This window comes from Poecilia mexicana, unplaced genomic scaffold, assembly GCF_051168715.1.
Source record: "Poecilia mexicana isolate PSO_F unplaced genomic scaffold, ASM5116871v1 scaffold_12, whole genome shotgun sequence".
NCBI classification, from domain to species: Eukaryota; Metazoa; Chordata; class Actinopteri; order Cyprinodontiformes; family Poeciliidae; genus Poecilia; species Poecilia mexicana.
Window position 1 is genome coordinate 2,832,036 of NW_028263381.1, and position 25,731 is coordinate 2,857,766.

General features: G+C 39.3%; 2 protein-coding genes across 3 annotated transcripts in view; one reads left to right on the forward strand and one right to left on the reverse strand.

Moving 5' to 3' along the window:
* The first annotated feature begins 2,714 nt into the window (after positions 1–2,714).
* Positions 2,715–4,561, forward strand: LOC106915126 (sialidase-3-like). The gene is made up of 2 exons (XM_014968527.2): positions 2,715–2,991; positions 3,617–4,561. Exons 1-2 carry the CDS (start codon positions 2,767–2,769, stop codon positions 4,559–4,561), a joined length of 1,170 nt encoding a protein of 389 aa, XP_014824013.2. The 5' UTR covers positions 2,715–2,766.
* Positions 4,562–6,710: 2,149 nt separating this feature from the next.
* Positions 6,711–25,731, reverse strand: part of cnnm4a (cyclin and CBS domain divalent metal cation transport mediator 4a) — a 29,394-nt gene continuing 10,373 nt past the window's right edge. The window contains exons 5-8 of one of the 2 annotated variants that reach the window (XM_088010737.1): positions 23,540–23,636; positions 20,059–20,126; positions 16,802–17,032; positions 6,711–15,570 (exon numbers count right to left, since the gene is read on the reverse strand). In XM_088010737.1, coding sequence (XP_087866863.1) covers positions 15,034–15,570; positions 16,802–17,032; positions 20,059–20,126; positions 23,540–23,636 — 933 coding nt within the window. In that variant the 3' untranslated portion in view covers positions 6,711–15,033. Of the gene's footprint in view, positions 15,571–16,801; positions 17,033–20,058; positions 20,154–23,539; positions 23,637–25,731 lie in introns of both variants that reach the window. The other variant, XM_014968532.2, reaches the window with a different exon arrangement.

Below are 25,731 nucleotides of genomic sequence, written 5' to 3' on the forward strand. Positions count from 1 at the left end.
ATGAACGATCAGATTCAGATTTAGATTTAACAGTTTTCAATATTGTTTCCATTTGAAAACCTTCATGTTGGCTCTGCTACCTTGAGCTCAAGTCCACTGGTCCAACAGAGAGCAGAATTCATGGTTACATCAATTTACAGCACATAGTTCGGGTACGGAAGCAGCAAAGCAGTCCCAGTGCATTATGCTACCACTACCATGTTTGACTGTAGGTATGATGTTCTGGTTAACAACCAGTTTGTTTTGCTGTGTAGTGACTTTGTGCCTTAAACTCTCCTATTGAGGCCATTTTTGTCCAGATTCTTGTTGAATCAAACATGGCTACCTTATCCAAGCCCTGCAGTGCTTCAGATGTTCTTTGTTCTTTCATGACCTCCTGGATGAATTGTTGATGTGCTTTTTAGTAATATTAGTTGGCTGGTCAACTCTTGGAAGACTCACCACTGTTCCATGTTTTCTCCTTTTGCGGATAATAGTTTTCACTCTGATTCACTGAAGTTCCAAAACCGAAGAAATTCCTTTGAAACCCATTTCAGACCAACAGATTTCAATGAATTTCTTAACTCTTCAATTTTCTATAGATCAGAATTGGAAGTGTTACTTTTTGAGATTTATTTAACCATCTTGTCAAGACACATAACCAATTCTACATATCATGTCTGGTTATGGCTGGTAGAATCGAGTAATTCTTTTCATAGATCAAATCTAAAATATTCAAAGGAAAATGCAACTGGGGAAGCGCAAACACTTGACATGCTATTGATGTAGCCAATCCAGGGATGTCATTTTGTTTCCCTTGGAACTTTCTGTGATACTGCTAAGATATTTGCCATTGTGTCTTTTTCCACGTACTGAGATAAATTTGGTGTTGGAACTATTAAAATAATTAAAATAGACAGAAGTGTTTATACATTTTAGATAAATGCTGGAGTCTATAACCCCTGAGGACCAGGGATCCACTGTATATGATGGAAGACTAAAAATAAGTTAATAAAGACAAACTAGTTTATCCTAAGATTGCGAGCCGTAGTGTAGCAGAGAGCAGTAGGGAGGAGGTGAGTCTGTAGAGGTTACCCAACGAGGGAGCAGAGCCCACCTGGATGTGGGGTACAAACAAATATTTCCACAGGAGCCTGGAGATAAACCCAGTGGACGGTTTGCGTTTCACACTGAACAAACATGACCGTGGCTGCTTGATGAAGACACCGCCTAACTGATTGGTTTGGGTTCAAATGACAATCATTAACTCTGCTTTTTTATCATAATTACAAATGGACCAGAGAAAAATATGATAACACAAACATGGAGCAATAAAACAGCAGACTATAATAAGGGGCCACCCTTCTACATTCATCATATCCTTCAGGATTCCTCTGGGCAGTGATTCACTGCAGTTGGTGAGTTCTTTTTTTCTTTTTTTTTTACTATTTTTACAATTCATTTTGCAATAATTGTTCGAGTGTCAGATGTATACCTCGACAAATAAAGAAATGACAGTATAAATAAATAATATTTACATGTCACATCACATGTAACAATGAAGATTTTCCAGTGTCTTTGTTCAGGCTGGTGAACTTTTAGTTCTGAACATCTGATATTTTGCAGCCTCGTGTTGTTTAGCTGATTTGAGGAGGATTGGTATATTTGTAGTGGGACCAATGATGTCACATGTTATGATGTATCATCCTTCCCTAATAGGAGCAGTGCAGATATTAGTTTCGGGGAAAAAACAAAAGAAAAAAAAAACACACACACACAGAAGCTGTGCTCTAAACTCTCAAAATCTCTTTAAAAATCCACTATTGACATTTTGGATCATAAATCGTTAGTGTCAGGAAAACATACTGACCCTTTCCACAATATCTATCTACTTTTCTGCAATGCCTCTTAAAAATACTCAAACCCCTTGACTCTAACAGCTGCAAACTTTGATGTATTTATTGGGACTTTCTGTGGTGAACTTTTACAAAGTAAGGTTTAATGCTGAAGTGGGAGGAACATTATGCTTTATTTTTGACATTTTTTATAACCCAGCTGCCAGTCTGATGAACTTTCTGTCCATGAAGACAAAACCTGAACATTCCCACAGGAAAGCATGGTGGTGGCTGCATCATGCAGTGGGGATGCTTTTCTTCAACAAGGACCAGGAAGCTGAAGGACAATGACATCAAACACACAACCAGAGATATACCGGGATGGTTCAGATCAAAATATATTCAGGCGCTAGAACGGTCCAGTCAAAGATCAGACCTGAATCCGATTGAAGATCTATGGCAAGATTTGGTGGGGGAAAAAAATGATAGTCACACTCTCTGTCCAGTGTGAATGAACTTGAACTATTTAGCAAGACAGAATGAGCAAAAAGTTTTGTCTGATGTGCAATGCTGACAACGATCCACCAACAGGAACTTTAAGTTGTTGCAGGAACTGTGAAAACAAAATGCACAGCTGACATTCATAAACTGTATTGATTTGTTTGGTCTCTTTTAGCATTTTATTATTTGGGTTGGTATGCTTTATCTGTTAATGACATAATAAACTGTTCTCTTATCTTCCTTATCTACATGTGACCCCTTCTCAGGAACCTTTATTCCAAAAGACCTCAGATAAAACTAACTGTACGGTACTTCACCCTTGTTTACCTTTAATCAAGACGCTTATTATCACACTGACATGGCCCCCACTTCATTGCAATAAAGTCTCCTCCCTCAAAGCTCTGCCCCTGATAAAACACTGATTGATTGTTTTGCCCACAGATGAGAAACTATGGAAAAGAAAGCCTTGCTTACCTCCGGACAGCAGAGTACCGTCTTCCTTTCCAACAAGGAGGAGGTGTACAGGATTCCTGCTCTGCACTATGACCAAGACCAAAAGATTCTGCTGGCCTTTGCAGAGAAGCGGCGAACCTCAAATGATGCCAGTGCGGAGGTGCTGGTCATGAAAACAGGAGAGCTGGTCAAAGACGAAGCCACTCTTGAAATAAGTGTTAAGGTAAATCTTCTAAACCAGTCTCTCTCAGCCTGTGGTCTGCAAGGTGCTGCAGGTAAAAGAGCATTTATTTGCCATGATGTGAGCTTAAAGTCTGACGCTACAGTTAGCTTACCAAAGGATTGTGTTTAAACTAATAATGGATGAGAAGCTTTGGAAAAGCTGAAGATACCAGAGTCATTCAGTCTGCAGGAATATTTTTCAGTTTTTTGGGGTGAGTTGCAGAACTTTTGTTTTTGAGCAGTGCTGTGCCCCACGCTGACTAACTGCATCTGTAGCACCTAAAATAAAATTATTATTTATGTTGGGCTTAGAATACGCAGTTTAGAATCTCTTACTCAAAATGTCTCGAGTAGACTTGTTCATAATTTTGTCATCATCATCCTTCTCTTTAAGATGAACAGTCAGTTAAGACTAACATTAATATTTTCATTTCAGGTTGCATATAGTAAGATGTTGGGGTTATCTCGGGGGCAATTTCAAGTTAGGTGGTCCGTGAGTGTTTGTTAAATGGGTTTAGTGGTCCTCCATCTGAAAATGTTTGAGAAACACTGGTCTAAACCAACTGTTTTCTTGCTGTGTCATTCATTTCAGCATGGCTCTAACTCAGAGTTGTATGCTTTTGCAGTGGTCAGTGTCCAGAAACGTGGTGGAGAAGGTCCATCTTGGTGGATATCGTCCCATGAATCCATGCCCAGTCTACGAAAAGACAACCAAGACACTCTTTCTGTTTTTCATCTGTGTCGAAGGAAACGTTTCAGAACCATGGCAGAGGTTCTGGGGCGTCAACAAGGCCCGTCTCTGCTACATGACGACCAGAGACGCCGGTGAGACCTGGAGCTCGGTCACTGATTTGACAGTAAATTTTCCTCAGACCAAACAGTGGGCAACGTTTGCCGTTGGTCCGGGTCACGGCTTCCAAACAGAAAGCGGTAGACTGATCGTTCCAGCCTACGCTTACGTCTCTCACTTCCCCTCGTGCTTCTGCGTGTCCTGTTTTTTTGCCGTCTCGCGCGCGTTCTGCTTTTACAGTGACGACAACGGCGCCATGTGGCAGCTGGGCAACACGCTCGACGACAAATCGGTTGAATGCGAAATGGCCGAGGTTTCGGATGGCGAAGGCAGCAGGTACGTTTACTGCAATGCCCGCAATGAGGGAGGCTACCGTGTGGAGGCAGTCAGTGACAACGGGGGAGAGGATTTCCTCACCCTCCCTTTTGCCGAGAAGCTCGTGGAAACAGGCGGGGGATGTCAGGGGAGTGTGGTCTCCTTTCCAGCTCAACCTGGAGTGGCTGGTGCAAATCTGGAGCCGCGGTGGCTGCTTTACTCCCATCCGACCAGTCAGTCCAAAAGAGTGGACCTAGGGGTGTATCTGAACAAATCTCCACAGGATCCAAGTGCATGGAGCAACCCTTGGATCCTCAACGAGGGCCCCAGTGGTTACTCTGACCTGGCATACCTTGAAGATGGCTGGTTTGCATGTCTGATGGAGTGTGGAGAAGCATCTGAAATTGAACAGATAGCATGCAATGTCTTCAGCTACATTCAAGTAAAAAAAGGTATTGAAAACTAAAACACTGATCCTTGCAAACACAGTTTGCAAATATCAATTTTTACTCCTTAATAGGATTAACATAAGCATAGTTGCACCATCATTAAATCATTTGCTGATGACATGAAGAAATACTTTCTGATTACACATACTAGCATTTTTAGACACTTTGCCAATTAATTGATGGAGGTGAAAATCTTTTTTTGTTTGATATTCATCTGACATTTTCTATACTTCCAACTGCTTGTCAACTATAGGCAAAGACAGATAAATCAATGTGTCAATTACTAGTGAAATAACTTATTATAAAACAACACAAGTGTTTTACTCATGATGTTTTAACCCTGATATCATACCTGATCTTTGGTAGACGCTCAGCATAAGGAGTTTCCTCTATCGGTGTTTTGTTGACGAAGTGACAGAAACAAACACCGGGATTGTAGTGATCTCTTAAAACTGAGAAGCTATTTGTCTTGATTCTTTGTCTATTGGAAAGAACCCAATGAACCCAGGAATAATCCCATTTCACTTTGGGTCCATGTTTAACACGCAAATTCTAAAGTCAAAAATGAATCATTTCTGACTAGATGCTGGTGCAGACAGATTAACACGCTATAATCCTAACAAACTAAAACAAAAAAAGAAAAAAAAATGGCTGGACTGAATCCTTTGATTATGTTCTAAAGAAGTCGGGTTTCCTGGGGTTTTTACGGTATATTTTTGGTCATCTATTGAACTTTTTGCTTTTGATCAAACTTTGATGTGAAAATAAATATCTAAATATGATGTATTCAAGCATTTAATTGAGATTTAACTAATGAATAAAGTGTTATTTTTCCGTCAACCAGTTTTTTCATCGTTCTTTAATTCAGGGCAGCTTGTGGTGTTTGGTCTGAGGTTCCAGAACCAACCTCGGGAACTTTGCTGCATGTTTTCCCCCATTTTCTGTCTAGTCAATTTGAATAAAGGCCACTAGTGGCTACAAATCTTTAAAAAGCATTTAGATAGACTTTCAGTAAAGCTATCCACATGAACCTCCTCCTAATCTCAGTTTATGAAATATTTCTACACCTTGAAAATAAAAAAATAAAAAAGTAATTATAGGCTGGAATATAAGGTTTTATTTTTATGAGTCCTCTGTCCACAATTTATTTCATATTTGAATTGCACCCATACAAACTATAAAAGACTACACCTCAGTAGCTCAATGTATCCTATCCCTGGTATAACATCAAGGTTTTGTGATGTAAAAAAATGGCACGTTAAATAACTAAAAATGTACATTTTCCATCTATAATGTGACATTTATTCTGAACAGCTCAATGGAAAGTTAATAACAGGAAAAACCCAAATTGGAAAAAGTTGCAACAACCAGGTTGCAAAAGTGTATGCACACTCAAACACTTAGAAGAATCCTTTAATCCAGTTTTAGTGTTTTTTTTTAATTCACACGTCAATTCAATAGCTGATAATCTGTATTACTGTCCATAAAGTAGGACCGTTATGACTTTTGCCAGATGCCATATTTTTTTAGAGACGTCATAAAGGGTAAAAAAAGGATCTCATTATATAAAGGTATCAGTAAGTTCAAAGCTACTAAAATGGTCCACAACAAGAATATGTCCATTTTTAGATTAGTTTTTTCAATTGCATGAAGGAGGACAAATATCACACAAAATAGATTATTCATAATTCATTTTTTTACACCACAAAAACTTGACATTTTAACAGAGCTGGGTGAGACAAACACTTCATATTTCATTTCATCTACAACTCTTTTGCTCTTTGTATGGATTGCATCCATTTTTTGAAAGTTCAAATGGTTCCATCTGTGATGTGGAAAAAATTCCTCTGTGCTGTAAAATATTTAACCTTCACAAGAAGTCTAATCACCACACCGCTGCAAGACCACAAAAAAAAGGTAAAAAAAACACAACAGGGGGTTGCTGATAAACTCGGCTCTGAAAACGGCTCAGATTAGAGCGGGAGCGAGGGAGGGAAGAATTTCAATCCTTCTGCACGGCAGGAGAAGGGTCAAAGTCAGGACAAGGTGACGGGCTGATGAAGAAGCGTGGGAAGAAAAAAGCAACCAAAAGGAAGGATTATAGGGAGAGGAAGAAAGTTTTTGTACGACTGTAAAGAAAAAAAAAAAGACGATCGGCGCAACTCATTAGTTGAGGTCAACTCTGTGCAATGTTTATTGCTATGTAATGTCTTCCAACATTGGAAATAAAACTTCATTTCAGAATAAATAGATCTATTTTTTTTTCTACATGTTTCTCAGCATCTTTTCATATACATAGTATTTACATTAATATAACCCAAACATAACTGAGGGAACTGAACACAGTGTTTCTGGGCAAAGTAACCCAATAAAAGCTGTGGTTACAGCTGGAAGCCCGTTTCACAGATCCATAATCACACACAAAAAAAATAAAATAAATAAATATCATGTTTATAATAAATACATCTTTACTAAGGAGGTCTTCACATTTCCCAGCACACAAACTGGTTCTCCTGCAGCCAACCAGTGACTTTCACCAGAAATCAGTTCTATCTACAGCTACATGAGAGCTACCAACCAACAGGGAGGCCTACCTAAAACACAAAGTAAGGCTAATTATGTTGCATTTATTGTGCAGGTTTCACACTTCTGGTCTGGAGGATGCTGGAGAATAATGATGGCAAGTGTTTTTGTTTTGTTTTGTTTTGGTTTTTTTTAATTCAGGCTCCGTTTACATGACACCGTTGCCTGGAAATTGTCAGTATTTTCGGATGCTGATTGGGAAAAAATCCCATGTTTAGACAGCACCTCCAAGACACATCGAGTCAGCTGTAGCTGTCATGACAGGCCACTAGATGGCACTGTGATTTTAGCACGACATCGAACGAGCATGCGGTTTTTACGAGAGCTTTCCCAGAGCTGGATTCATAATTTAGGAGACAGCTAGGCTAAAATGAGCCCCTATTATGCCTGGCTATGGGTTTACTGGGTGGCTAAAGGTTAAATTAGTGTAGGAAGGGATGTAATGGTACATACTGTTCAGTTGAGGATTAGACCTATTTAATATACGGTCTTAGTAACTGTGTTTCTATTAAAAACTTTGTCAATATTCTGCAAACGTTGAAACTTTTGCAAATGCAGTGATTCATTTAAGTAAGAAACATAATTCAAATAACACATGGACAAGTTTGTTCATGAAATAAGTCATTAAGAAACATGCTATGCAATCATCCTCCACCTTCTTCCTGTCGTTTTCTTTGTGGTTTATGCCAGTGGAAACATCTGGTTGTTGATCATGTGACTCGTGTAACGTGAAAAAAGTGTTTCCATTGCAGTTTTGTGAGATAAACTGATTTTGATGTGGCCATAACCCAGCTCATCCTTGCACCAAAACTATTTATTGAAAAGTGTGATTTATTTTCCCCCGAAATTGGTAAATTATACAGTTAATGGAAACGCAGCTAGTGTTTCCTTACATGCTAGGTGTGTGGTGTATACACCATGGTATGATGGGATATTAGTTCTGTATTAGTTGTGATGTGTGCCAGTCAAAGGACAGGTATCAGAGCTGGCTAGCTTCATGATGCTTTAGTGCTGGGAAGCGTCCTCTGGCGCCATCTTTAAATACTGCTTAATGTTGACTGAATTTCTTTACACTAATTAGACAATCTTGGTCTGTGTTTCAACTGGAGCACATAACGTTTTTAAAGGTTAAACGGACTAGACAGACTACTTGTTATAATGAAGAAGATTCTGTGGAAGCAACTTCTTCCATCTTGAAGGCTGTTGTCTGCAGGTAAAACTATTCTGCATTACCTAAACAGTATTCAAAATGTCAAAAAAAAAAAAAAAAAAATTCTGATGGGATTTTTTCTAATCTGCGTGTGAATCTGTGTTGGACGAGGAAGCACTTCCTGATCCGACCAGTAAAACCTGCCAACCTCAGCAGGGTCTTTGGGGAACTTTTCCTTTAAGAAGCCAGAGCCTTGTATAAAGAAAATAAACAGCTTTTTGCTTTATGACAACAGCCACAGTAAACCTAGAGCCTATTAGGTCCTGGAGCAGGATACCAGTTTGCCTAGCTGCTAACCCAGCATCTGGAATCTATTTCACATAACAATGCTTTGAAATAGTTACCATTTTTAAATGTATGCAACAAAACTCTAAACTGTACAGTTTCTACATCAGTGCTAGCTTATAAAACTGTATTTTATCAAATAATTTTTAAAAAACTCTTCAAATAAATCTGTCATCGACAAAATAGTTTACCTTTGCAGTCAATTAACAGCTTTACACATGTGAAACCAAAGTAAGTAGATGACAACTGGCCCCTGGGCCACACTTTGGACACCCCTGCCATAAACTAACCACTTTGTACCCATTTAATCATTGCATATCAAACTTGTTTAATTTTGTTAGTTTAGAACTTTTGATGAATCCTGGAGATAAATCATCAAAAATGCTTACATTTCTTGTAGACTTTTATTTAATTGTATTTTTTCCCTTAAGGCTTTACACTCCATCTTATTACCATTGGTTATGAATCTAATCTCTTCTTGGACCATTTAATTTCTATGAAGTATTATCAATTTTGACCCTTTTTCAAGCTAAAGTAGCTCTAAGTTAGCTCCTGTCTGGGGGCATTGAAGTCTCAAAACTCAATTTTCTTCAAGTACAACAAAAATAGATCAAAGACAAGATCTTTACATGATCAGCTGTCATAGCGAGTCCCCGAGGCAGGTATCGACTATTTGTGTTTGGTACCATGCAACCCGTGGCTAACGGCTCCTTTTCTTAGCTAAACAGGTAGTGTACAAAACAACCAAACTCCTAAAGTACAAACTGGTAAAATGACCCGAGCCTATTGAATACACACCAGCAGCTTCAGAAACACACTCAGACCGCACGCAGTGAGGACTGAGTGGCCTCATTTGTTTCAGTCCATCTGAACACAGCTAAATTCTCCAAAACAAGCAGTCAGCATCATTTACAGACATGTTAAAATGTACTTCCCACTGTGTGAGGAGCATGAGGTAAAACCCTGTTCTGGAAGGTTCTCTGAGGCCAGGGGCGGAGCTTCTAACGGGATGGTTGCTACTGCGTTGGATAAAAGTGAGAATGGGTTGTCTTTTGAACTCCAGTTAGCCACTATGCTAGCTTAGCATGACCAGCTTGTTTCCACACAGATGTTCCATTTTTCCAGAACTGACCCAAATGTGCGAGACAGAAATTCTTACCCACTTGTTGCAGTTTGTGAAGAATTATTATAAAAGCCAATTTATTAAATTTGGGAACTTAGTAGTTAGGCACATGAAAGCCAATCTTGTGGTTAAAAAAAGGAAAATGAAAAACTTGCTTCATAAACATATAGTTTAGTCAAAGTGATTTGGAGACCAAGGCCAACAGAAGGTGGCCATTTTAACAACATATGAGATCAATCAGAATCCTAAAAGTTATGTGGAAACAAGGTTTTAACAGTGCGTTGACATTACAACTGGTTTACTAGTGTTTCCATCCCAACTCCCCCACTGACCTCTGTACCTTTAGATTCTTTTAAAACACATATGTTCACATATCACACCTCTTTCAAGCATTAAACAATACATTTTCTGTAAAGCTCCAGCTCTATCTGTTCTGTTAATGCCTTTTCAAGTACTGATTTTACCTGGTGCCAGTTATTTGCTGGGTTTCATTTGACTGTTCACATTTATTCAAACTATTTCAAAATTCCTGATCTGGACCTCGTTCTGCCAAGAAGCGAGCACAGATTGTCGTTTGATAAGGTCCTGGATGGAGTCAAAACGTGCTGGACTTAAGTTGAAGTTTAGGAGATTTGTGGTGCATTCAATTTGTACTCGGAAGTCAGAGTTTCTGAGTTGCAAGCCAGAAAAATACACTGTAGCAGAATTCTGATTCGGAAAATCAAACTCAGTCTTAGAATCCAATATGGCTGCCAATCATATAAAACATAATGACAGCAGTCACTAAAACCTGTTTATTAGCACTTAGGTCAGTTTAAATCTCTTTTAGTCAGTTACACAAATGGTACAGTTTAATGTATGCCAGTGAAGGTGTTGGAAACATTTTTCTGGCTGTATTGCTGACCGTAGATCGCTTAGCAAACCAACAGTTAGCAAATCTCCCTAATTTTCCAACCTGCAACTGGAAAACTGTTAAGTGTGAGGCAAAAATCCTACTTTCAGTGCAACGCACCACTAGCTTGTGGCTCCAATAAGAAATGTTTGACCCGTCAAAAAGCACCGAGGCATTGTTTTTAGCTCATCTGTTTTTATCTTGTTTAGTTACGTTGTGAGAGCGAGGGCGCTTCTTCTTCTTCCTATTATTTAGTTTTTTTATTGGCAGTTGGAAATTTAAGGTACGTTTACTGCCACCTGACAAACCGGACTGTGGACGTCAATGATCTTTTGTATTTTTAAGTTGTTAAGGTTATTGCCACCTGTTGGCGCTACATGTTACAGCGTTAAGGATTGCGCAGACCCTGAGATGTGCAAATAAACAACTTAATTACACTTTTTAAAAATTGTTTTCTAAGCATGGCAGCCATGCTGAATTTTTACGTTGATTTAAGACAAAGTTCTGATTTCAGGTGCTCCAGTTATTTTGTTTTTACTGCTTAAAACTCAGAAATGACAACCACTGAGTAGAAGGGGAACACACCAGAAGATAAAATTAAAGATATTTCACAATGTGAACCACACAAAAAAAATCCCCACAAACAACCAGGGAATAAATTATTTGATTTCACAAATGCATAAAAATGAATGACAAAAAATCAGTTATTCTAAGAAATAACTATAAGCTGCAACAGAAAAGACTCCCATCTTTTTAGACAAACTACTGCAACAGCTTTATGACAGTAAAACCCTTCACATTAACTCTCACTAAGGAAGGGGAGACGTCCCAAAATGCCACGCTGTTACAAATAAAAACCTGTTTATTTGGTAAGGAGCTTTTCTGTTGGACACCAAACAAGTTTAGCTTATTCTGGCAAAAGTTTGGTCAGGTTTGAATCACTTAGTTTCTGCAGAGCAGCCAGCTGTGCTATGAACGTACAGAAAACTGGGAGCACGGCCAGTTCCTCCCTTATTTGGTCTTCAGGTGAGCTATTGATCATTAAACAGCTGCAACCTAAGCTAACCCAGTGGAAATAAATAAAAACAGAAGCTGAGTGTAATTTGTAACCGCGACTGTTCCAGTAAATCATTTAAAACACGACGAGATGCAACAGGCTGGTTCAGGTTTGGCCACCTCTCTGAGAGGGAACCAAAGCTCCACCAAACCATTCACAGTGAGGGATTTCCAGTGGAAGACGTAAAATAAGCTGTCCCTCAGTTAGAAAGCAAACAATAAACCCACTTTCAAATATATGTAAAAAAAAATTAAATTCATGAAGAAACATAACATCACACAAATAAATACTTGCATACAACTCTCTGAAAGGAAATCATTGAGAACATCATTTCTGTTGATGCGGCACCACACCACCGTTCCTACAGGTTTCAACCCCTTCAACATAATCTGCTTTTACTTTTTATTGCACACTGCAGATTCCAGGCAGGCACTGGTTGTTATGACTTCCTGTTTGAATAAAGAAGTCTAAAAGTACTGGGCAGACTTTTAAAGATTTTTCACATTTCCAGGTAGGTACAGTACCGGCCACATTTACAGCAGGTTGAAGATCAATAAAAATCCTTCAAATAACATGATTATTTATGGCAGCAGTGTATAATGGGGTGCCATTTGGAAAGTTACACAGTCAAAAATTAACAGTAAATAAAGTAAGGAGTCTGTTAAATAAATAAAAAAAAGAGTGTTAATTTTTCAAGCCATATTTTCATAATGTTATTCATTTATTTAAGAATGTGACAGTTTCACACTAAACTAAATATTTAATTAGCAAGCATTTTACAAACTAAATATTTAGCTCCTAACAACATATTAAGCTAGCAGTTAGCTTACCATATTCCATATTCTGTTGCAGCATAATCCACGCAGGATGTAGCTCCAGAAGTAAACATGCTAGGTACGCCCTCTACTGGCTACCAGGATATTGGAAGGGGAAAGAATCATAAACCTAAAGGACATTTTAGACTGACTTGCTGGGGGTTTTTTGTCTTTTTTTTGTATCTTTGAAGAAGTTGGAGTTCCCAGAAAGGCCCCACCTGGAACTTTGCTGGAAAATAAGTCATTTTTCCAAATGAAAGGCTGTTTATTTTTTGACATTTGTTTCAGAGAAAAATGTTTCTTTTTTACCACATTTTTACCAGCGGTAGCAAATGAATGTGGCCGGCATTGTACATATACTTCTACTAAGATTGAATTTAATAATAATCTTGACAGTTGAATATAGATTTCAAAGTTGCATTATTGTATGTAAAATTATAATTGTTTTTAAATATGTTAGAATACGTGTACTCTAACCCCATTTTGAATAGTGATTTTCAAACTAAAAGCTTCAAACTGAATGTCTTATTATTTCTGAATACTTAAACAGGAGTAATAAAATCAACAGTGTGCATGCTCATCAGGCGTCTGTTTGACTTTCTCTGGGTTAAAACATGCAGCCTGGGTGGTGTGCTGCTTCAGATCTCACTTCCTGCTGCAGGAGCTGTCAGCTACAGTGAATCTGGTCACTTTGCTGGTAGCTGAATTGACACAGGCATTGGTTTTTGTAACTCCTTCACGACTTAAGACCAGATTCAAACCAGAAAATTGAGATGAACAGAGTTGCGACAAGAGACCAACCTGGAATCATGCATATTGTAAATGAAACCGCCATCGTTAACACCTTTAACTTTGGCAGCTTCAATCTTTGGACCAAAGAGGAAAAAAAAAATTCAATGAAATAAATAGATGCAACTAACTGGAAACGTCTCCGGCAGGGACACGGCAGTCATGTATTCTCCCAGTGGATAGGTTAAAGGTCAGTCTGCAATGATTACAAAAAAAAAAAAAAGAACAAAAGTTTTATCTGCAATGGGTATTAAATATAGATATATATGTGTGCGACCAAAGTACAGTGGAGGTAACTGGGATTATTTTAAACCCTGTTGAATCTCATTAGGCAAAAATCTAAATATTTTAAATCAAATAGTTTATTTGTTGTAAAACATCTCCATATGTGACCATTTAACGTAAACAGTAATCTATAGCTACATGAATGTGTGAATAATTTATCTAAAAATGGAATTATATGTTGAAATTAGAAATGCACCGATTCCCTTAATTTTGGGAGATCGATGATCGGCCAATATTTAAATACACTTAACAACTTTTCAGGCCAAAACAAAAAACAAACAAACAAAAAAAAAAAAACAATATCGCCCAAAATCGGAATTGGCAGGTCTGGTTTTTCAAAGATTAAAGTTGGCCAGGAAACTGCAATCATGTGGAAATAATTAAATAAAACTTTCATTTATTAAGTGTTAAAGTAACATAAATATTTAGTGTTTACTTCTTTAACACCACTGTGGCTCTTTAAATAGGTCCTAACATCTGATTGGCTAACCTTTACACCAGGTCAGCCACACAACAATAAGCTCATTTATAGCAAGGTTAGCTCCGCCTCCTGATATAATAAATAATGATAAATTAATTATGTGCTGCAACATCAGGGACGAGGAAACAATTAACTACACTTCTTCCAGTTAAAGGGTTAATAGAGGAGCCATGTTGTGATGACTTCCTGAAGGCAGTTTCAGAAAAAGCAGGAGTTTTTAAAGAAACAAAGTCAAATTTCTTTTAAATCATATTTGATATTTAGAGCATTTTTAAAACTGAAGGTAGTTACATTATAGTTACCTGATTATCCTGTAAAATTATAATACTGTTCCTTTAAATACATTTTAATCAGTTATTTCACATTTAATGATTTATTTAATAAATTATTAAAACATTATTGAAATAATTTAAATTATATACAAATAACTACTTTACAACAGTTGTGGCATTTTGGATCACCCACACAGGAGGCAGTCCTGCAGTTTTTGATTCATAAGCTGTTTGTTAAAAGCTTCTCTATCACCTTAAAACTCTAGTGGATGGTGCTGGGTTTTTGTGTTTACTTGTAGAAAGCTACGGGGCTCAAATTAAACAACTGGATGCATGATTTATGACTGTATGTAAGAAATGCAATCTAACATGCCACCACAGGGGGGCAGTGTAAACTCTCTCTTCCAGTTACCTTCATTGTACTCAGGCAGAGGCAGACATACCGTCACCTGTGCAGATAAAACGAAATGCAAAGGTAGATTATTCTTTTTGGTTGGACTGGTCCATCCTCTGGTTCCCACTCTGTAATGGGTTCAGTGTTGGGATGGGAACATGCAGGAGGAGATGGCAGAGAGTAGAGATGTGCTGATCCTTTGTTGGTTTCCACAGAAACAATGTTGCTTAGGACCGAAACGGCCAACAGGAGAAGGAAGTAGTGCAAGGAGGTTGAACCGACGGCTCTCTAAGAGGACCGGAGTTAAATGGTGCTTTCAGTGTGTGCGTGACTGATGGTGTGAATATGCTGGGAGGGCTGGGTGTAACTGGGCCGGCGGGGGCCCACGCAGTTAGGCTGCTCACTGAGCAGAGTGGTGGTCTCTCCGGGCCCGTTGTCCGGGCTGTCGGAGGGCGGCGGGTGCTGCGGTTTGGAGGAAAGTGACGAGCTCACTGCAGGATTCAGAGCACATTGCACAGTGCTCACACAAGAGGGAGGGGTTTGTGAGAGGGGGATGTGGTTACTGGGAGGGGGCGTGGCCTGGGGTAACACCTGGCTGGGCCGGCGGCCGGCGGAGCCTATGGTGAAGGTGGCGCGAGCACTCTGGGAGGCGGGCTGGGTGTTGGATGATGGGTGTTTCACAGGAGGCGTGGCCAGCGCCAGCGGCGTTTTGGTTTCCGGGGGCGTCAGGGGCGGCAGAGAGATGGAGATGTCCAGGCGGACGTGGCTGCCCTCCGGAGACTGAGGCGTGCTGTCCAAGCGGGACGCCAGCAGAGCGTTCTGGTAGTGAGCGCGGGTGACCTGAGGAGGATAACGGAACGCTAAACAATTTTTAGTTCATCTTTACTACCAGTTCATCTGTACATTTAACCATATATATGAGAATATATGTCTTACAGGTTTAATACAGGGCGATACAGTGACTTAAGTAATAATTTGAGGTGCTAATAAATGTCACAGTTTAACAAGATGAAGTATTAATTAGTGTTGCTACTTGAATAAAGACGTGCACCGATAAATCAGCCCCTAATTCCATAATATTGTGAGGTCTGTGATTGGCTGATCTTATCTACCTCTGCAAAGGTCTGAAAATCAGCCGATGTTACCTTGACTGACAGACCCGCCCACTAATTCACATCTGCATGTTAACAAATAGTCAATCCACTGCTGCCACCTTAACAACTTTTTCACAACATATAGCAAATTTTCAGACAAGATTGAAGATTGGCCAAAAAAATTGCAATCAGTGCATCCCTACTTGCATCACTGACATATAATCACTAAATCATGTAATAATCTTGAATTAAAGCTGAAGTCTCAGCTGATGCAGAAGTAGCATCATATTAAGCTGCACATTTGATTTGTACATGTTGGTGAGGCCTCCGCTTGGCCCTTCTCTTTTACAAGAGTGGAAAAATAATACTGATTCACCTTTGTCTCATATTTGAATTGACTGGATAGAGACTTAGGATTCATTCACACCAGCCCTGTTTAGTCTTCTTTAATGCAATTCTGGTACGTTTGCCTAGAAAGTTTGGGGAGGTGTGAATGAAGCAATCAACTAAAAAAAAAAAGTGAAATCTGATTTACCTACAAACCTAGGTCTCAGTTCGGACCAGAGACCGCACAAAAAACAAGAACTATAATGCAGGGTATTCTGGGTAAATACAATCAAAACATATGTGTAAGTCTAGCGCTAGCAGGTTTTGCCAAAAACTCTAAAATTTGATGCCACTCCATTTGTTTTTTTTGAAGGAAGTTGCACTCATGTCTTCTTCAGAGGTTTTCCTCTTGTTTCCTTCAGTGGTTCTTGGTACAACGCCACCACAAGCGAGAGGACAGAACAGGTTTTTCAAAGAGTTCTGTTTGATACAGCACGACATGAAAGTGAACCACACCAACTGAAAATGTAACAAATGAGTCTACCGGACAATCAGGTGTGCAAACACCTTCAAAAGATGCCCGTATCCGTCTGAAGACTCTTTGTTTTCTGTTTATGTGGCAGCATTGTGCAGTAGTGATTCTGCGTTACCTTGACATACTGAAGATCAGCCAGAGCTCGAACGCTGAAGTCTGGGATGTACTGGAAAGGGGTTCCTGGGATCTGAGTGTTGCTTCCGCCGATGGAGCTGCCTTCATGAGCGCGCTCAGTGCAGCTCAGAGAGGCCGAGCGGTTCAGGTGGCCCGCGTGCGACGGAGAACGAAACTCTGGGGACGAACAGAAAGGAGAGGTCAGTGGTGGCATCGCAAGAAAACAAACAGAAAGGAGCAAAGACGGGAGACTGCATGGTGAAAAAACACAACGTGAACGGATGAATCAAAAGAAACAGGGAAAAGTGTAGCATACTGAATGCAGAGAGAAGTGATGAACACAAAGTAACACATCACAAAAAAAAAACATCCAAAGCATTGTCGATGAGCAACTGATGCAGAAATGAGACTGTTTGTTTTGCAGAGAATGCAACAAACAAGCCATGCGATGAGAGAAAGTGCCCAGATTGAAGTTTGCATGGCCGCAACAGGACGATCTGTCTGCATGGACGGACCTCTCTCATTGGCTGGTTCATGGTCCAAGTGATGGAGGGGCTGTTCTGGGGTCAGTGGCCAAACAGCAAATGTAATGATAAGAGTTTGAGAGTGTGGAGATTATGCGGGGAGGTTCAGGAAAACGTCTGGGCTTAAAGGAATAGTTCACCTTAATAAAATCATATGCTGCTGTATTCTGACGATAACCTTAGCTTAGCCCGTAATGAACAGATGGGAAGCGGTGGGAAACAGCTACTCTGACTTTACGACATAAGTGGAGAGCAAAAGTATTCACACCTTGAACCTTTTCACAACCAAAAAATCTCAATGTATTTTATAGGAGTTTTATTGGATACAAAGCAGTGCATAAAGGAGTTGCAAATACATAAAACACTTTCCTTATTTATTTGTAAAGACGATCTGACACACCAGACAGGAAGAATATTAATAAAACAAGCAGTCTAGGGGTCCTAAGTCCTATTTAAAGTTAGCAACAATCCACTTAGGGACCACTGCAAATGTGGAAGAAGGCGAGACCCAAATGAAATATTTTGGGCTACATGCAAACCTTTTTTACTGCTCTGTAACAAACATGCAGCCATGCAATCTTCAAGAGTTTTATTTGTAAAAGTTGATAAAAACCTTCCATCCTTTTCTTTCTACTTCCAGATTATTCACTACTTTGCATAAGTCCCAATAAATACATTGAAGCTTGTGGTTGTAATATGAGAAAATATAAAAAAGGTCCATGGGACATGAGTACTTTTTGTAAGGAACGGTGTCTGTGAATGAGCCAAACTGTCAAATAATTGGCCAAATGTTAAAAAAAAAAAATCTGACTAAGCACCAGACAGAGACAGTTTTGAATCGTGTTACTGAACAGAAGGTCAAAATGGAACTCTTCCAGCAAAAGCAATCAAATTTATGAAATATGGTTGTAGTATGCAATGTTCACTCCTGAGGTCTTGATAAAGTTGAAAATGTGCTGCATACAAAGTGAGACGCCAAAGATCAAACCTCACTTTAAGCCCTTCAGCTGATGGTTTTCTGGGGAAAAACACAACCAGAACTCTGCTTCTGGACCTGGTTTAGGGGTTTTATGGTTAGAGTGTTATTATTCAGTGGTTAGCTTTGATTGGTCTAGACCAGATGGCAAAGATTACAAGCACTACGTGTGTAGACCAACAGGCCAATCAGAACAAACAACACAGCAACTTTGGTTACTTCACACTTTATCTTAAAATAGCAAACATTTTGGTATCATAAATATTACTATTTACTTATATATATCCTTATTGAGGTATGGCGTTTCTCAAAAGAATATCTTGTCAATAAATTCTCAGGCACAGAGAGCAAATAAACACATCTGTTAAAGTGTTAAACTACTGAGTTAACCAGAGCTGTGTAGTCAGATTCACCACACCCTTCTGTGCAGAAGGAGTGATGGAGAACATCTGACTGGGACCCAGTGGTTAAACAAGGTGTTGGTTTTGTTAGGGTAGGAAGTTAGAGGGCACATCATCTAGAGTCCCATCCAGCAAGTCGTTCATTACAACTGAACTGCACTTTAGCGACAATTCAGAACACGTTTACGTGTCTTCATTGCTGATCAGATCTATGATTATTTGAATATTATCATAGATCACTGACAGCTGCCAATCACACAGGGACCTTTGTTCTGTGGAAATCTGCAAGCATTTTGTTGTTTCAAAAAATCATTTTTGTGTTTTAATTTAGATAATAACCAATGCATGTCCAACTAAAAACTGGACAAATAGGCACAGCCCAGCAAATCAACCAGGTTTTGTCACATGTTGGCGAAAAGAAATGCTGTAACAAACAGGAAGTAGAGGCTGCAAGCTAGCACGGAGCACACACGCCAGATGGAGAGAGTTCCTCATCTCCAAGGACTTGGATTTAGAAATTGCTCAGAGTTTTGTGCCTCTCGAAAGGCACAGACCCACTAGTGGGTGGGAGCGGTTGCTAAGCCAAAACGTAGCCAGAAAATGAGTTTCCCTCTCCCCTTTTTGCAAATTAACTCTGTTTTTTGTTGGAAAAACAACAACAACAACAACAACAACAAGAAACACTTCTAGTGAATGTGAAAACTTTTTTGCAAAATTAAGGGAGTTTTTACAACTTTTGCCATTCCTGTCAAGCTTTTCTAATGCAATGCGTCAAAAAAATGCTGATAGATACACGACTGGAGTTGACAATTTTACTTCACAAAGGGAAAACTGAAAATAAGTGATAATATTCTAAAAAATAAACACACTTACTTAAAATGCTTTCTAGCTTTAGTAGGATTTTGCTCTGGTCTCTTAAAATGACACGGACTCTGAATTTATCTTACTGAAGTTGAATTAAATCCTTATTTTTTTCTAAATATATTTGAAAAAGAATTTGAAATTCCCAGGAAAAGACTGAAAGCAAAATTTAAGTTTTTCTTTGTTAAATATCAACAATGTTGGTTGGCTGTCAGCTGTCTTTGATGGGATTTATGAATTTGGAGTTCTTAAACAGTTTTAAACCATCATCTTTACAACCACAGCTCTTCAAGAAACATTTTTTCTTTTCAGCCATTCAGAAAGAAAAACATTAAAAAGTATTCTTTGTTAAAAGTACTTATATTATGCGTTGACATGAAACCGGCTGGATGTGGACTCTAAAGATGACTTAAAAACAATCAATGAGACTCGTGAAGAAAAATTGTGTTCATAAACACAGACCCCTCCTCCCCTCACCCTCCGTCCCATGCAAATGTTTACCTGGGAAACGAGAGAACACAGAAAACCTCTTAAGAGAGAGGCGTCGTGGAGGGGGGGACGCCACTGATGGGGAGAGAGGAGGGGTGACAGCTGAGAGAGACAGAGGGGGAGAGAGAGAGAGGCAGAAAGAGAGGGAGGAAGGGAGGAAAGAGGCACAGAAAGAGAATTGATATGGTTGATTTGTTTGTTTTCTTTTTATTGGAAAAGACAGGAGCTGATCCAACCTGTTTATAAAAATCAGATGTATATCTAAATGCGTTTTAAGACAACAACTGATAGAGCTGCATAATGTTCATGAGAAGAGCAAACAGCAGAGAGAAAAGAGAGCGACAGGAAGAAGAGAAGGACACTCAGCACATCACAGTTTCAGTCTGTCAGTTTCCCATCTGGTCTGTGTTTTTATTCACGTTGAACCGGGAGAAAATGGCAATGACTTTTCATGTCATGGCATCTCCAGACATTTGGCAAAAGTAAAGATCGCTCTCAAAACAGAGAGAGAAAGACGCAACGGTGAACCAGAAGGGGGCAGACTTATGCCGCAATATGATGCCTGAACTTCAGCTTAAAACCAGCTGTGACATCCACTGACCTCTACCGTGTGTGTGTGTTTAGTCAGTCTGAGTATGTGAACAGATTGTGTGTCCAGGTGTAGTTACTACTCCGCAGAGAGAGAGAGAGAGAGAGAGAGTCCAGTTCTAAATACGTTTTTGTTAGTCAAAGTCCAGATGTAGATTAGATGTCCTTTGGTCTTCATGCTAAAAAAACAAACAAACAAACAAAAAACAATTTAATTTTCATTTTGGTTGGATTAAAACAATTCTGCAAGGAAGAGTGGGCCCAAATTTGTCCACCAGTTATTGTAAATGCATAATGACCGTTGTTAGGCTTAGGGCATGAGTAGTTTTTCACACAAGGCTAGTTTGGCGTGAATATTTTTTTTAGTTAATAGATGAAATAATGCTTAAAAAATAGCTATTTTGTATTTCCTCAACTTTTAAATTAGTTTGATCATTTGAAGCAATCCAGTGAGACAAAGACACGTCCTAGAGGTGCACCAATGACCGTTTTCTGGCCGGTCTTTAGAAAGTCCCATCTGCCGATTCTGATTTTGGCCGATTACAATAATTTTGTCTGAAAAGTCGCTAAATACAACAAGAAAGTTGCTAAGTTGGCAACAGTGAGGTGACTATTGTTAACCATACATGTTATTATGTGACCTTGTGGGCGGGGCGGGGCGTGTCAGTCAGACCTGTCATGGCAGAGCAAAAGAAGACAGTGGCTGATTTTCAGAACTGTGCGGAGGCTGATAAGATCGGTTTCTCATCTAATTATCGGCTGATCACCTAAAATTAAGGAAATCTGGATTGATTTACTGGTGCATCCCTAACATGGTCTAAAAAATTATCCCACTGTTCAGCCAGAGACTTAACGACAATACCAATTTTACATATGAAAAAATAAATAAATCTAGAAACCATAAGTGAGCTCAGACATCCCGGTTTCTTTTTGCCCATCACCTTTCATTTGGGTGCAGTGCGGCATTGCTGGATGACCCTTAACCACCAATAAGACAAATCCTCTCAAGAGCCTGGCAGGCCATCTCAGGGGAAACAGTCAGCTAATCTGTAGCCCCGCCGCCCCCACTGGAAACTATCTGAACTCTGACGCAGAATTCTCTCAGCTAACCAAAACCAAACCACTCAGTAACAAACACAATAAAAGTGTCTCTGTCCAGCTTGGTCACTTTGAATGATTTTACTGGTAAACGCCTAAATAGATCTTCATGCTGAGAGATCAATGCTCTGTTTGCCTCCTCTTCGTCCCGTCAACAACCGGCCCCGGTCCATTAAAAGCTCCTTTTTGATGTCTGAGAGGAAAACAAACCAGTCAATATCTGTTGAGTCTGAGGTCAGTTTTGTTTGGGTCGCCTGTCGACTTGAACAAGGACACAAACTAAGTGCTTCCCTATTAGGACTAAGCCTATTGGCTTTCCTTCCACTCTGTACAAACAGATGGCTTTACTGTCAGCTCAATGACGCTGCACTTTATCAAAGAGCATCAGCGAGTGAAGGAGAACTCAGATAGACTTTCATGTATTTTCCCCATGAGACTTTTCCAAAATGGAGCAAACACACTGCCTGTTTTCACAGCATGCAGATTTGTTCTGTTTTTGTGCATTTTTTTGTATATACTGTATACTTATATTTAATACCATACTAAAGATTCACCATAAGTTTTTCAAGTGCTTTATTAAAATATTATGACAGTTATGCAGTTTACGATTTATATTTTATGTTAAAAAATGTAATTTCAAACTCCCAGAAAATATTTTCCCCTAGTGTCAAACCGTGAGTAAGATCTGCTTGTCTTAGCTTCCTGCAAGGCTGTGTACTTGGCCTCATGAGGAATCGCAACAAAAGGATTTGTACTGCCAAAACTTTGCCACATTTTGTTCATGTTACAATCACAAATGTCTGTGTATTTTAATGGGATTTTTAGTTTTTTAGTTGATTAACCAAACAACAGTCAGTGTAGGTTGTTTGTCTACCAACCAACCCGCCTGTCAAAATTCTCATCAGGCTACATTTGAATGTGGAAGGAAAATCAAAATTTTCAAAACTTTTAACAAATAAAAGTAAAAAAAAGCTTAGGTGTGACTTTGGCATCCGCACAGCATGACGCCAGCACCACCATGTTTCACTGTGGAAATAGTCTGGTTAGGCTGATGAGTCTGCCGCCACCCCATGTGACTTTGGTTCATTTTCTCCTTGCCAGGTCGGTTGTTTCAGGCGTTCAGCAGCGAGGTCACATCTGAAGGCAAAAGGTGGCTCTAGATTTTATTTAGGGGTATCAAAGTAAAGGGAGCTGAAAACAAATGCATGTTTTTTGTGTTTATCACATAAAATCCTAATAGAGTACAATAAAGTTTTTGGTTGTAACATGATAAAAGTTTAACACTACTATACAGTCTAACAACATGCTGGGATCTGCCTTTTTTATCTCAGCAGGACATTTACAGCCCACCTGTCACCTTGTTTTCACTCTCTTGCTGTCAGTTGGTGTGAAATGCGAGACCAAATGGTTGAAAGGAAGTTTTAACCCCCAGGCTTCAGGACTAAGTGTTAATTTTTTTAATCTCCCTTCCTCCCTGCCCTCTTTCCACCAATAAAAGAAAATGTTAAACAAAACAATGCCCATAGAAAGTTCACTAAACATCATACTTTGTATAATTTGGTTTGTTTCAAACATGAAGTGCTTCTCTGTGTGACTGTATGGTCAGTAAAAATGTGACCAAGTCGCCTAAAAAAATATTTTTCTGACCGTTAGGCTTCACAGGCATCCTGAGAAATGCATCATTGTCACGCTTGTGTCTCCCGGTGCATGTTTATAGGGAGCCTGTGTGTGTGTGTGTGTGTGTGTGTGTGTGTGTGTGTGTGTGTGTGTGTGTGTGCGTGTGTGTGTGTGTGTTGTCTCACCCAGCGATGGCGTGCTCAGAGCCATGACTCCATAGTAAGAGAATGGGCCGGTTTCGAACTTCATGTTCTCGTTTCCAGCTTCCACCTCCACCCGTCCCTGATCAACACACACAGAAATCTGATTTAATGTTGTTTTTAATTCATTTATGTGAGACATTATTCTCTAAAACAATTAAACACAATCCTTGATGAGACCTGGATGAGACCTTCATCGTTATCACGGAAACGCCTTAGGTATATACATTTGTCCTGTTCTGACTGCCCAGTCTGTCTCTGTTTATGCAACAGGCTTGTCATTGAACCTGGTCACGTGACTATCTGACCCGGTTTGTTGTGACCAAGCTGAAGGCTTTTGGTGCTATAAAAAACTTTGCCGGGTTCTATTGTTAGAACGCAGCCGCTCTTAAAATGAGCCTGTATGTATAATTTTGAACCAGTGTGGATTAGAGAAGACGCGACTCAAACTGCCTGACAGAAAAGAGCTGTGACAAAAACTCAACAGAATGTACAAGAATAAATAGTTCTGGCACGACAACATCAAAGAGCTGTGATTAACGTATTTAAAGCCAGCTTACGTTATTTTCTATGAATTTAATACATTTTAAAGGCCTTAATTTCAGACACACGAATTTCAGACTTTTTAAGGATTTATAGACATTTAAACTTAAGGCAATGAAGACAGGATCAGAAAGCCGATGTATTGGTGCACCCTTAAACATATCATCCCTGTCTACAGTAAGTTTCGACTGCAACTGTATGGAAAACAAAAACAAAACAAAAGAAGAAAAAACAGAGTCAAATTGAAAAAGTTATGCATTCATTTTTTTTAGGATCTTTTCTGGGAATTTTTCCATTAACCGTCCATCCATCCATTTTCTTTACACCCTTGTCCCTTATTGGGGTCAGGAGGGGTGCTGGTGCCTATCCAGCTAACATTCCGGGCGAGAGGCAGGGTCACCCTGGACAGGTCGCCAGTCTGTCGCAGGGCAACACAGAGACACACAACCATGCACACACACACTCACACCTAGGGACAATTTAGAGACACCAATTAACCTGACAGTCATGTTTTTGACGGTGGGAGGAAACCAGAGTACCCGGAGAAAACCCACATATGCACAGGGAGAACATGCAAACTCCATGCAGAAACACCAGGGCCGGGAATCGAACCCAGAACCTTCTTGCTGCAAGGCAACAGCTCTACCAACTGAACCACTGTGCAGCCTATTAACTGTCCAGTGACATCTAAATATATCCATGCTTTTTTAACTTTCCTATTGTTACCCAGCAAAGTGCCTGAGTATCAGACCAGCTCTGAGGCTCTTCCATGTTAAAATCCCAGAGTCGAGTCGAGTCCTGTAGCTTGTAACACAGACACTTATAAATATTACATCCCAGCACAGGTTCTCCACTGCAGTGTCTATTTACCTCCAATATATACGCTGCCATCTTAGTGAGGTCAACTAACATCATGTGTTACTTCACCTATTGAACATCATACATTCCTGACCCTGAACATCCATTTTAATCTGAGCAGAAAAAAAGTTCTCACATTCCAAGACTTGGAGCTTCAGCTGGTTCTCATAAAGATGGACATAAATTTGCACACACACACACACGCACACACACACACGCCAATTTACCAGATTGGTGAAACAGGAACAGGTGTGATCAGGTTGCACAGTCAGTGTCTACAGTCACTTTATCCACACCTTAGGTGTCAACAACCAAGCCATTGAATCACACACAATCACACCTCTATCTCATCAAGCGCATTTAGACAATATTTATGGTTTGATCCTTTATGTAAAATATTGTTCTGCTTCGAGTCTCTCTTAGGGCAAAAATTCTGAACAGTTTTTAGTAAGTCAACCTTATTCTTCTTCGACCTCTGAGCTTTAACTTTACATGTTCTTCTGAATGTTTTTCTTTCTGTTGACCTTTAACCCCTGAAACACAAGTAGGTAAAAGCAGATAGTATCACAATTTAGGACTGGTGTAAGATTCTCACTGTGTGTGAGAAAAAAAATAATAATAAAAAAGCATATTCTCATAGCATTTGTACAGAAATTTTACATAAAAATGTATAACATAAAGACACAACTAATATACAACTAATATTGCTACTAAAATAATATAATCTATTATTAACACTGTACTATTTTAATATATAGATTTGGAAATGTTTTTAT

Coding starts and splice junctions, on each gene's coding strand:
- LOC106915126 (XM_014968527.2), top strand. CDS start 2,767: ATGGAAAAGAAAGCCTTGCTTACCTCCGGACAGCAGAGTACCGTCTTC. Junction 2,992..3,616: donor CTCTTGAAATAAGTGTTAAG/GTAAATCTTCTA, acceptor ATGCTTTTGCAG/TGGTCAGTGTCCAGAAACGT.